Source organism: Oratosquilla oratoria, chromosome 11 (assembly GCF_046742065.1).
Source record: "Oratosquilla oratoria isolate Oo_2021 chromosome 11, ASM4674206v1, whole genome shotgun sequence".
Taxonomy (NCBI): domain Eukaryota; kingdom Metazoa; phylum Arthropoda; class Malacostraca; order Stomatopoda; family Squillidae; genus Oratosquilla; species Oratosquilla oratoria.
This window is the reverse complement of record NC_134787.1, coordinates 70162303-70176273: the sequence shown is the minus strand read 5'-3', so window position 1 is coordinate 70176273 and position 13971 is coordinate 70162303. Positions and strand designations below refer to the sequence as shown.

Genomic DNA, 13971 nt, shown 5'->3' with positions numbered 1-13971 from the left:
TCAGTTCCCTATCTTTATTTAATTCCTCTGCATTCATTTCCTTTTTTATCCATACATTTTTGTGTTTTTCACTGTTTGCTATTTTTGTTGCTTTTGATAGTACTTCTATCATTTGTGTTCTTAGTTTGGTTTTCATTGGTCTGTGTTTTTTTCTTTTCTTTTGAGTATGTACCCATCCTGTGTATGTCATCAATTTCTGTATCTAGATTCTGTCCTTCTTCTTGAACCGCTTTTAGAATTTCCTTTGCAATTTCTTTCTCTTCCTTTTCCTTTTGGTATTTGTGTACATTGTGTTTTTCATTTATACCATAAACTGCAATGTATTTGTTTTTGTCCACTGTGTCTCTCACCCAATTTTCCTTTTCTTTGATCACTGTTTCCTTTGCATTCTCTTCTACCTGCTGCTGTACTATTTCTTTGAATGAGAGTTTTTGACTTTCGCGTTCCTTTTTCCACTGATTTTTTATTTCGTTCAGATCAGTCTCTTTGATTGATTCTTCCATTTTTTCAGTTACTGCTTTCAATTGTTCTTTTACCTCTTTCTTCAGTTCATCATTTGTATTTCTAACCTCGTTTTCCTTTCTTTCATTTTCTCTTTTTATCGCACTTAGTTCACTTTTTAGTTGGTTTAATTTCCTTAGTATTACCTCGTTCATTGTACGTAGGTTGGTTACTTCTAGTTGTAAAGCTTTGTAGTCTAATCTTAAATCAATCACTTCATTTGCTAAGTTGTTAATTTCTCTGTTTCATATTGCTCTGCTAATCCTAAAATCTCTCTCAGTGCCCAAGGTTTTTTCCATTTTTTCCCCTTGCCTCCTAAACCCCAAGAAATACTCATCACTTACATACCTGCTGGTTGTTTTCAGAGTATCATTTAGACATTTTTTTTTTCCCCCCTTTTGCATATTACTCCACATGGGGACTCAATCCTGGATTCATCCAGTCCTCTCTTTGTTGGGTCATCAATTCTTACTTCTTTATTGCTTTCCATGTTGTATTAAACTATTTGCCCAAGAACTGGATCAGATACAAACCCTGCCGGTCCCACAAAAACATATTGTTTCTCTCTGCAATAACAAGGCATTTTTGCTAGTGTAGCAATAAAGTGCTCGTGGGTTTGTGTTAGTGCAATATGGACCTGGTAGTGAGAAGAGTGTAGAAGAAATGGATGATTTTTGAATAGATTTAAATGAGTGTATAGAGGGATTAGGGAGGAACATCAATGTAGTAGTATTGGGAGACCTTAATGCTAGGGTAGGAAATGAACCAATAGATGGAGTGATTGGGAAATGTGGAGCTCCAGGAAAGAATTGTAGTGGAGAGTTGATGGTGATGTGTCAAGAGAGTTGATAGCAAATACAGTGTTTCGAAAGAAAGTCAAGCATAAGTACACATGGGAGAGGGTGGTGGATGGAAGGGTGGTAGATAGATCATTAATGGACTATATAGTGGTAGATAGGAGTATAATAGGTCACCACAAGCATACCTCCCTTCCCGTATAATACAACTAGGTAAATACATAGCAATGGCCAAATCAGTCATCTTTGCCCTATGTGCTTGGACTATTGGGGCAGGTATCAGTCACAGCTGGAAATTGTAAGAATGTGGAATTCAAACCTACAACTAAGCAAAAGTTTGGGTTAATTTGCCCCCTGAGGTACAAGAGCACCAAAATATGACCCTACCTTTTGTCTCAGCTTTTCACCCACAAAAGAAGGTTGACCTTCAGACCCTGGTGAGTGTTCTTCTGATTCCTTAGAAGCAGCTGGAGTTGCTAATGCACTTGTCCATACTGTTGATGAATCATCTAGCTGTGCACCAAGGCTCAGGGCAATATCAGAGGTTGTATCTCCAACTCTTATTGTTCTGTTCATGTAGAGTATAGGTTTTGGTTACTGAATGGGCCAATATCAACTAAGAAAACATATGAAAACATAAACACATACATATATAGGTGTTATAGGAAGTACAATGGAATGGGTCAAAGACTTTTTAAATTAACAGACATGTGTGAACCATGTGAGAGATAAGATGCTGAACTGGAGAGAGGTGACTAGTGGGGTACCACAGGATTTGGTACTGGGACTTGTAATGTTCCTATAGTTTATCAATTATATGATGGATGGAATTGGTAGCTATGTAACCTTATATGCAGATGATGCTAAAATCATGAAGAAAAAGAAAAGTGAAGACAATTATAAACTGCTACAAAAAGACCAGGATGAGGTTTATGAATAGAATCAGGAGTGAAAGATGAACTTAAATACAAAGAAATAGAGGGGAAGAGGGAACAAGGCAGGGAAGGAGGGAAAGAGAAAATGTGTATTTACCTAACTGTATTTCCGAAATTGTAGTATACAGGAAAGTAGCAACGTTTGTTGGGTCCCATCTCCTATGTTCTAATTTTCTTACATACCTAGACACAAATTCATGTACAGTTCCAACTTAATCTATATCTTTGTTTTCCAATTATATTTAGATTTGAACTTATGTATTGTTTGAGCTTGGGCTATATCACCTTCTAAACTATTCCACATATCTATACATCTATATGGAAAACTGTATTTAATTACATCCATTTGACATGGGGTCTTTCTTAATTTACTTCCATGACCTCCCATTTTTAATCAGATCTTTTTCTCTCAATTCATCCCCTTTTGTGAACTGAACACTAATCATATCACCCCTTTCTCTTTGATCTTTCAAAGCTGGCAGACCCAGTACCTTAAGTCTTTCCTCATATGGGGACCAGTTTGGTTGCAGCTCTTTGTATTATTTCAATCTTGCTTAAATCCTTCACTCTGTATGGGGACCATACTACTGATGCATATTCCACTTTTGGATGTATCAGGGTTTGACAAGTTTTTTCATCATCTCTTCATCCATATAATTTAATTAGCTAGTTCTATTTTACAGGAAGGGGAGCTATGCTCGTGGTGTCCCGTCTCTATATCTTGTTTTATCCAGACTGTTTTTAAGTTTGTGTATCATTTTTGCACACACCACATTCTCATTGAGCCTGTTCCAAATGACTATTATCCTGTGGGGAAACCTGTTCTTTTTCAGGTCTCTTCTATAATTGTCTTTCTTGATTTTCTTTCCATGTCCTCTTGTATCTCTACTATCCCATTTTATTAGATCCTATCAATATTTTCTATGCGTTTCATGATTCTATAAATAGTTATCAAGTCTCCTCTCTCTCTTTTTTGCTCCAATGTCTGTAGCTCAAGTTTTGCCAGCCTCTCCTAATATGATAGCTCTGAGAGTGTTGGTACCAGTTTCATAATTGCTCTTTGTATTCTTTCAAGTATTGTTATACATTTTTTTGTACTTGGTGACCATGTTGTCACTGCATACTCCAATTTTGGTCTTATCAAAGTGACTAGTATTTTCTTCACCGTTTCTTCGTCCAGGTATGTAAATGCCACTTTGATTGTTCTTATTAAATTAGAAGTTTCTCTAAAAATTTTGTTTACATGTTTCTTGGGGGACATATTATTCATAATAAGGACTCCTAGGTCCTCTTTTTTCACTTTTTTTTTTATTTCTTTCTCTCTCAATGTATACGATCCACTATTCTTTTATTGCTTCTTCCAAATTCCATTATACTACACTTCTTAATGTTGAATTCCATCTCCCAATTCCTACTCCATTCCCATACTTTATTGAGATCACTCTGTATTGACTCACAATCTTCTTCGGCGCTCACTTTTTTTAAAACAATTTTGCATCATCTGCAAAGAAGCTCATATAACTTTCAATTCCTTCATCCATATCAATAACCTCTTCATTCCGGGGCACATCGCTCGTCTGGCAGCATTAGCTGCCCGACGTGCGATGTTGCGTTATAATAATCGCATTATAAAAAATAAAGTCAGTGCTCAATCGTTTGTTCTCTTTCACCCGTGAATTTTGATAGCCATAGAAAATATGATAAAGCCAGTTTAGAGAGAACGGAGGTTACGTAGGTACGACTACAATAAATATAATCAAGACGCTGATGTCGGCATCATCGCGTACCCACTTGCTCCTCATGACGCCTACGTAAGCGTCACCGTATGGAAGTGGTTAATATATATAGCAAACATTATTGGGGTCAGTACTGTTCTTGTGGAGCTCCACTAATCACCTCATCCCAATTGGAATGTTTGTCTCTTATCACCACTCTCATTTTCCTTTCACACAAGAAGTCTTCCATCCACTTCAGTAGTTTGTCCTGTATTCAAACAATATAGAAAAGGGAAGATTGATGTATGGAAAAACAAATTTTGATAAAATAAGAGAATTCTTTCAAAAAGCAGACTGGGAAAGGATACACAAGGAGAAAACCACAGGAGAGAAATGGAATATTTTGACAAAAATTTATGGAGTGGAAAAGTATGTTCCAAGACAAAAACAAGAAAAAGGATATGCAAAGTACTGGTATAACAAAAGATGTAGGGAGTTAAAAGACAAAAGGGATAAAGCTTAGATAAAATGGAAGACAAAAGACTTGAAAAATGAAAAATATATACTGGTTATAGAAATTTACCTAGTTGTATTTTGCAGGAAGGGGAGCTACACTTGTGGTGTCCCGCCTTTGTATCTCGCAGTGTCTAGTTTGCTCTTAAACTCATGAATGGTTTTTGCGCACACTATTTCATTGTCCAGATTGTTCCAAGTGTCCAATACTCTATGTGGAAAACTGTTTTTCTTCAGATCTCTTCTGTAGCTATGTTTATTTTCTTTCCATGTCCTCTTGTGCTTCTCCTGTCCCAGTTTAACAAGTCCTCTCTATCAAGTATTTCTGTGCCTTTCATGAATCTGTAGATGGTCAGTAGATCAGCTCTCTCTCTTCTTTGCTCCAGAGTCAGTAACTCCAGTTTAGCCAATCTCTCCTCATATGACAAGTTTGCAAGTGCAGGTGCCATTTTTGTTGCTGCTCTCTGGATTCTTTCTATTTTCTTTATATTCTTTTTGGTACTGGGTGACCACAATATCGCCACATATTTTAGTCTAGGCCTTATCAGTGAAACCAATATTTTTTTAAATAATTTCTTCGTCCAAATATGTAAACACCACTTTTATTGATCTCAGCAAGTTGTAGGATTCTCCGACAATTTTGTTTATCTGTTTGTCATAGGACAAGTCGTTTGAGATAATTACACCCAAATCTTTTTCAGATCTCTCCTTCTTTACCTCCTTGGTTCCAATTTTATATTGTCCTGATATTCTGTTTTTGCTTTTTCCAAACTCCATTATGCTACACTTGTTAATATTGAAGTCCATTTCCCATTTCTGACTCCAGTTCCATAAATTATTCAGGTCTTCCTGCAGTGATTCGGAATCCTTTTCAGTTTTTACTTTCCTTAACAGTTTGACGTCATCTGCAAAGAAGCTCATGTAACATTTCACATCATCATCCATGTCATTCACATAAATAGTAAACATTATTGGAGCAAATACAGATCCTTGCAGTATTCCACCGATCACCTCTTTCCAGTCTGAATATTTGTGTGTAGAGGAGAAAAGTGAAAATACGAAAAAGATGTCATAGAAAAATGTAAAGATCAACCAAAACTATTTTATAGATTTGTAAACAACAAAATGAAAAACAAACAAGAATTAGAGAAACTACGACAAGGAGTTGAATACATAGAGGAAATAGAAATGGCAGAAATTATGAACAAGCATTTTAAATCGGTGTTTACGAAGGAGAACATACAACTTAAGATGTCGAGTGGGAGGAGGAAGTCCCCCCTATGAAAGAGATAGAAGTAACAAGGAATGAAATAATGAATCACTTGAGTAATCTCGATGTCAGAAAATTGCATGGACCAGATGAAATGGCAAACTGGTTTTTGAGAGAATGCAGGAACAAGTTCCAGAGGATTGGAAAAGAGCAAATATAGTACCAATATATAAAGGGGGAAACAAGGAAGACCCTACTAACTATAGACCGTTCTCTCTTACAAGTACGATAGTGAAAATTTGTGAAAGAATGATCAAAATTAGATGGCTAAAGCATTTGGAAAAAACAATGTACTAAATCCAAGGCAATTTGGATTTAGACAAGAATGATCATGCGTCACAAACTTAATGTGTTTCTATTCAAGGCTAATAGATGTAATACAAGAAAGAGATGGGCTGATTGTGTATTTCTAGACCTGAAAAAAGCCTTTGATAAGGTACCACATAAGAAATTGCTAAAGAAATTAGAAACTGTAGGACAGCGATTCCCAAACTATGGGTCGTGACCCAAACATGGGTCGTGAAGTGTTCAAGAATGGGTCGCGAGACCTTGTTAGAAAAAAAAATACAATCAAAAGCTTCCCTACACTTATGTTTTCAATAAAAGAAGACTTTTGAAATTGCTTTTTGATGCTTGGGTCGCCACATCTTCACCAGATCTGGATTTGGGTTGTGGCCGAAAAAAGTTTGGGAACCACTGATGTAGGAGGAATACAGGGAAACTGCTGAAGTGGATGGAAGACTTCTTGCATGAAAGGAAAATGAAAGTGGTGATAAGAGACAAACATTCTAACTGGGATGAAGTGATTAGTGGAGTTCCACAAGGAACAGTTCTGGCCCCAATAATGTTTGCTATATATATTAATGATATGGATAAAGGAATTGAAAGTTATATGAGCTTCCTTGTGGACGATACAAAACTGTTGAAAAAAGTGAAGTGTAGAAGATTGTGAGTCGCTGCAGAGTGATCTCAATAAAGTATGGGAGTGGAGGAAGTGGGAGATGAAATTCAATATTAAGAAGTGTAGTACAATGGAATTTGGAAGAAGCAAAAAAAGAATAGTGGGATCATATAAATTGGGAAAGGAAGAAATTAAAAAAGTAGAAAATGAGAAGGACCTGGGAGTCATTATTATGAATAATATGTCACCTGAGAAACATATAAACAAAATTTTTGGAGAAACTTATAATTTAATAAGAACAATCAAAGTAGCATTTACATACCTGGATGAAGAAATGGTGAAGAAAATACTAGTCACTTTGATAAGACCAATATTGGAGTATGCAGCAACAACGTGGTCACCAGGTACAAAAAAATATATAACAAAACTTGAAAGAATATCAAGAGTAATTATGAAACTGGCACCAACACTCTCAAAACTATCATATGAGGAGAGACTAGCAAAACTTAAACTACAGACATTAGAACAAAGAAGAGAGAGAGGAGACTTGATAACTATTTATAGAACCATGAAAGGCATAGAAACTATTGATAGAGAGGATCTAATAAAATGGGATAGTAGAGATACAAGAGGACACGGAAAGAAAATCAAGACAGTTATAGAAGAGACCTGAAAAAGAACAGCTTTCCCCACCGGGTAATAGACGTTTGGAACAAATTAGATGAGAATGTGGTGTGTGCAAAAACAATACACGAATTTAAAAACAGTCTAGATAAAATGAGATATGAAGACAGGACACCATGAGCATAGCTTCCCTTCCCTTAAAATACAGCTAGGTAAATACACACACAAGCAGCGATTGAAGAAGGACATCTCGAGAATGTGCTCCGGACTGCTATTTAGCAATTTGCCAACAAACGATTTTGGAACCAACCAACCCCCGCCTGGTTGTTTACATAAAACGGGAAGGGAGTTTTGTAGTTAGAGTGACCAACAATATAGTCTTTGTATCTTTATTCATTTATTCTTTTTTCACGATCAGTGACAATAATGGAAGAAAAGAACGAAGGATTTAAGGAAAAAGAACCTACAAAAAGATGTCTTGACGTAGAAGAGTTAACAAATAAAATATACTGTTACGAGCCTGTAAAAGTGCTTCTCATAAACAACATGGTTTGGGTAGTTTACAATTAGCAGAGGTAGTTAGGCAGGCAGACAAGGAGGAGGAGGAGGTGGAGAAGAGGTGATGTCATAACCAAAATACAGTGGGACAGTCAGACCGTGCTTGTAGCTTAACCAAACTGTGTCGTTAGACTGTTAAAGACATCGCCTCAAGCCAGTGAATTCTTGCACCCCTTTGCCCGCTATTGATAATCTTTTGTTACGTTACCTGCATACAAACTGGAACAGTCAAACTGTGCTATTTATATTTATGTGAATGTGTATATTTTCACTGTATAGATGAATACCCAATTTGTTTGCCTCGTATTAATATAAGTGACCAAGGAAGATCGTGTGTTTTTGTTCACTCATACCATCTTTGTCGTTGCTACTAGGCTTGGCGAATCCTAGAAGTTGTATTTGAACGACATTGTCTGGAGCCATTTGAAGGAGCCCAGGGTGTTCGTTTCACTGGTGTCAGAAGTGGGATATACCAAGTCTTAGTAGCTGCCGCAAAGGTGATTTGAGTGACCACAGGAAAAGGAAGTTGTGTTATTCCTTTAGTGAGTTTTGAAAATGGTGGAAGGTCCCGGTGATGTAAATTGGTCCATTTTGGAGGTGCTTCAAGCCCTGCAGGAAAATATGCAGGCAGTACAAACTAGCGTATAGAGGGATATGCAGGACATACGGGCAACACAAGAAACTTTGAACAGTTGTGTGCAGGGATTGCGTAATCAGCTGTAAGGCTGGAAAGACGAACTGAAACAGTTCATGGTGGCTAGTTGCATTGATGTGAAGAGTGAAGTTAAAGAGGAATTGGCTGAGGTGAAGCGGGACATGAAAGAAAAAGTGGCAAAGTTGGAAGAACGGCTGCAAAATATAGAGGTGTCTACAAACCTGGACAACCCGGCTTCGAGGATGGGAACTCCGGTAGAAAACGCAGATGCTGACATCAACAGCGAACTGGGCAATAATGCTCGGCGGAGACAACACGCTTTGGAGGAAAGCTGTTGTGTTTCCCTAGATGCCTCTTCCACGAAACTCTTCTCAGGCCCCCTGTCGCCATGCTGTTCCCGGAATAGGCAAAAACCACAGGAGTACGATGGACGGGTACCATGGGACGCCTACCTGGCTCAGTTTGAGTTACTGGAGTCAAAACAAATGAGCCATACGACTCGTTTCCTTGTTGAAAGGCCCCGCTGTGGAGGTGCTAAGCCATCTGAATCCTCAACAACGCATCTCCTACCCCTGTATTGTTGCTGTGCTGGAACGCAGGTATGGTCATCTCCACCAGGCTGAGGCATTTCGTGCTAGTTTCTGGACTATGATGAGGGTGCATAGGGAACCTCTGCAACAGCTGGCCCAGGACTTGGAACATCTAGTGAGGAGGGCGTACCCAGGAGCCTCGGAGGATGTGACAGCTGTGCTGTTGGGAGACCAGTTTCTGGATGCTCTGGGAAACCCTCAACTGCAGATCTACGTGAAGCAGGCCCACGTGAAGGATCTACAAGAGGCGTTAGCTCAGGCTCTTGAGTTCGAGTCGTTTGTGAGCTCGAGTAACACAAAACGTGACATGGGTACAGGGACGCCGATGTTACGTGCCAGAAGGAGCATCACAAGGAAGGCGACTATCAGAAATGGTTCCCATAAATTTACTGGTACGTGTTGAAGTGCAGCAAAAAGGGACATAAGAAGAGGGAGTGTACCAAGCAGCCCCGCTCCCATTCCTTAGAGAGAGGGAAGTACGTGTACAAGCCATGCTGCTGGGGATGTGGGCAACTGGGCCCATTACTCTAATGACTGCACGCAAATGTGGACCAGCAACAAAACGGCTTCAGCGGAAAACGACACCAGGCTGGAGAGAGGGGCTCAATCCCAGCCGGAATCCTACTTGCCCCACTCCCGCTGAGATGCCGCAAATCTGCTCCCCAGGCTGTGCAGGTGGAGGGCACAGTGGATGGTGAGCCCTGTTGACTCGCCGCAGATTCAGGATCAGGGAAGACGTTCATGAGGATCGACGTAATAGGGGGACGCCATCTCCCAATGGCGACAAAACAGTTGTGTGGAGTGACTGGCCACTGCACCAAACTTAGAGGGCCCATAGAAGCAGTAATAGGGGTAGGCAACGAGGAAGAAGAGCTGCCAGTGTATGTGGCAGACGTCGAAGACCCCTGTCTCTTAGGCCTCGATTACCTGAAGAAGAGTGGTGCGCAACTCAACTGGACTTCGAGGATATGAAAATGCATACATGGGACTCTGAAGTGCCACTGTTGGAAGAGTTTATGATTTTGTGAGTTAAGGATGGATGGGTCGTCCATTTTTGAAAGGAGGGGCAGTGTTACGAGCACGTAAAAGTGCTTCTCGTACACAACATAGTTTGGGTAGTTTACAATTAGCAGAGGTAGTTAGGCAGGCAGACAAGGAGGAGGAGGTGGAGAAGAGGCGATGTCGTAACCAAAATACAGTGGGACAGTCAGATTATGCTTGTAGCTTAACCAAACTGTGTCGTTAGACTGTTAAAGACATTGCCTCAAGCCGGTGAATTCTTGCACCCCTTTGCCCACTATTGATAATCTTTTGTTACGTTACCTGCAAACGAATTGGAACAGTCAAACTGTGCTATTTATATTTACGTGAATGTGTATATTTTCATTGTATAGATGAATACCCAATTTGTTTGCCTTGTATTAATATGTGACCAAGGAAGATCATGTGTTTTTGTTCACTCATACCATCTTTGTCGTTGCTACTGGGCTTGGCGAATCCTAGAAGTTGTATTTGAACAACATTATCAGGAGACGTTCGAAGGAGCCCGGGGGGTTTGTTTCAATACAATATAATCAAATGCTCGCTCAAAGAAGGAAAGGTACCACAAGACTGGAAAATACAAACATTGTACCAATATATAAAGAAAGAAATAAGGAAAATCCAACTAACTACAGACCAGTCTCCCTAACAAGCACAGTAGCAAAAATATGTGAAAAAGTGATCAAAAGCAGATATTTGCTGTCCCTCATATTTTCTCAATTTCTGCTGGATTCAGGTCTCACAAGATATCCTGAACGTGTTACATATGTCAATACTCAAAGATGACGATGAGGCAGTGCATGGCCCTGGTGTTGGTTATTCTGGTGATATCTCGTCAATTTGTTGAAGTGGAAAGTGCTGATGATGCCTGGAGGAGTGGACCCATGGATGTAAACAAACAGGGCGGCATCATATACAGGTGTGGTTGGAATGAGCTACTGCAGCTGTCTGGTGATACACACAGCTGTCCTACTCCCTTGGACACACCAGGTGATATTAAAAGACGTACAAGACGTACAAGGAAATGTGGAAGACAAGGAGGAGTACGTGTGGGATGTAGAAGGCGAGGCGTAAGAGTACCGGTACCAACAGTGGTGTGTGGAAATGTACAAAGTATACGGAACAAAATAGATGAACTTTATGGCCTCACAAGATGGACATATGAATACCGTGAATCATCCTTAATTTGTTTAACTGAGACGTGGCTACAACATGATAAAGACCCAGACTCTGCGTATATCCTAGATGGTTTCACATTAAAACGGGGAGATAGGTCAAAAGACTCTGGAAAGCAAGCTGGTGGTGGTGTCTGCGCATATGTAAACAACAGGTGGTGTACAGATGTCACTGTGTATGAGCAGTTTTGTAATGAAAATATTGAATACTTAACTCTTGCACTAAGGCCTTTCTACCTATCATGTGAGTTCACTAAAGTATTTGCTACAGTTGTATATATACCACCAAGTGCTGATGTGAAGTTACGAGAACATTTTGTATGCGGCTATAGGTAAGGTTGAAAACGAAAATCCTGATGCTGTCAAAATTATTATGGGTGACTTTAATGATGCATGCAGTCAATACTATAGGGACTATATGGGGCGCCCCTACGGACCAGAGCCTCACATCATTTTGTCAATGTTAGAAGAAATTCTGTTCATAGAGAAATGATGACACTTTTATACTACTACTGTCCCTCCGTTATGCTGTCCCCCCAACCCCTTGTTGCTGTCCTGTACCATTTCTCTGAGTATTATCTTTCTGTGATGGGGGAATTCCCTGTGGTGGGGGAAAAGAATACTGCCACCAAGTATCCCACTTGGATCGTAAGAGGCGAGAAAAAAGGGACGGGGAGAGGGACTAGGCATCCTTCTCCCTGTAGCCCCACGGGGCACACATCCTAAAGACAAAAGTGAAGGCATAAGGGGTGCTGGAGGGCCTCGGGCCAGCACCCTAAGGTTTGGGTCTTTTAATGTGCGTGGATGTGGTACAGATGAGAGTAAAAGGGAAGAGATAGGTAGTATGTTTGTGAGAAGAAAGATGGATGTGTTGGCTTTGAGTGAAACTAAGTTGAAAGGGAAGGGTGAGTGTAAGTTTGGGAGTGTAAGTGGGAGGTTATCAGGAGTGAAGAGAGGGCGAGGGAGGGAAGGGGTGGCTATTCTAGTAAGTGAGGAGATAGGTAAGCAGGTGGTGGAGTGGAAGGAGGTTTCCTCAAGGATAATGTGGATGAAGGTGAAACTGGGAAGGGAGATGTGGGTTTTTGTAAGTGCATATGGGCCTGGCAGTGAGAAGAGCGTGGAGGAAAGGGAGGCCTTTTGGATAGATTTAAATGAGTGCATAGAGGGTTTAGGAAGAAATGTCAATGTAATAGTACTGGGAGACCTTAATGCTAGGGTAGGAAATGGTCCAATCGATGGAGTGGTTGGGAAGTGTGGAGTTCCAGGAAAGAATCGTAGTGGAGAGTTGATGGTGGAAATGTGTCTAGAAAGAGAGTTGATGATAGCAAATACAGTGTTTCGGAAGAAAGTCAAGCATAAGTACACATGGGAGAGGGTGGTGGAGGGAAGGGTAGTAGATAGAGCGCTAATGGATTATGTAGTGGTAAATAGGATTATGATAGGAAGAGTTAAGGATGTACATGTGCTAAGGGGAGAGGGTGGGGGAATATCAGATCATTTTTTGGTGGAAGGTAAGCTGAGAGTGGAGGATAGATGGAGAAAGAGGAAAGGGACAAAAGGTAGGGAGGTTCTTAGAGTGAACTCCTTGAATGAAAAGGAAAAGGAGTACGAAAAGAAGCTGAAGGAGGAGTGGGAGGGAGTAAAGGATGGAGCAGAGATGGGTGTGGAGGAGGAATGGGGATGGTTCAAGGAGGGAGTCTTAAAGTGTGCAAGGATGGTGTGTGGAACAAGAAGGACAGGGGGAAATAGAAGAAAGGGTAGTGAATGGTGGGATGAGGAAACAAAGAAGGTTGTAGAAGAGAAGAAGCGAGCATTCACAGATTGGTTACAAAAGAGGACAGGGGAGTCATATGAGACGTACAAAGAAAAGAGAAGTAAAGCAAAAGGTAAAGGAGGCAAAGAGGAGAGATGTGAAATGGGGTAGGAGTATGACAGAAAATTTTGAAAGTAATAAAAAGATGTTTTGGAAAGAAATTAAGAGAGGAAGAGGAGGCGAATCAAGTAGGGAAGAAAAGGTAAAAGGTACAGATGGAGAGTTGATAATGGAAGAGATGGCAGTGAGGGGAAGATGGGCAGAATATTTTAGGGAGTTGCTGAATGTGAAGGAGGATAGGGAAGGAAAGATAGCTGCAGTGGGAAATACGAAGAAAATGAGAGTGATGAGTGAGGAGAATGGAGGAGAAATAAGGAAGGATGAGGTGAAGGCAGTTGTAAAGATGATGAAAGCAGGTAAGGCACCTGGTCTGGATGGATGTCATGCAGAATGTCTGAAAAAGGGAGGTTCAGTGATGGTGGACTGGTTGGTGAGATTATTTAATGTTTGCTGGAGAGAGGGTAGAGTACCGGAGGACTGGAGTAGTGCCTGTATAGTTCCTCTTTACAAGGGAAAAGGGGACAAGTGTGAATGTAGTAATTTCAGAGGGATTAGCCTGTTGAGTGTAGTAGGGAAGGCTTATGGGAGAATCTTAATTGAGAGGATTAGGAGAGGAACAGAAGGAGTAATTGGTGAGGAGCAGTGTGGATTTAGGACAGGTAGAGGTTGTGTAGATCAGATCTTTGTGGTAAGACAGATATGTGAGAAAGCTATAGGAAAGGGGAAGGATGTTTTTTGGGCTTTTATGGATCTGGAAAAGGCTTATGATAGGGTAGACAGAAAGGCACTGTGGGAGGTTATGCAGATTTATGGGATAGGAGGA

General features: G+C 40.3%; 1 protein-coding gene across 1 annotated transcript in view; it reads right to left on the bottom strand.

Moving 5' to 3' along the window:
• LOC143029922 (uncharacterized) overlaps window positions 1–13971 on the bottom strand; it is a gene marked incomplete at its 3' end in the record, with an annotated part of 122335 nt that overhangs the window by 88461 nt on the left and 19903 nt on the right. Inside the window, 1 exon segment of the mRNA XM_076193126.1 lies at window positions 1686–1866. Coding sequence (XP_076049241.1) covers window positions 1686–1866 — 181 coding nt within the window.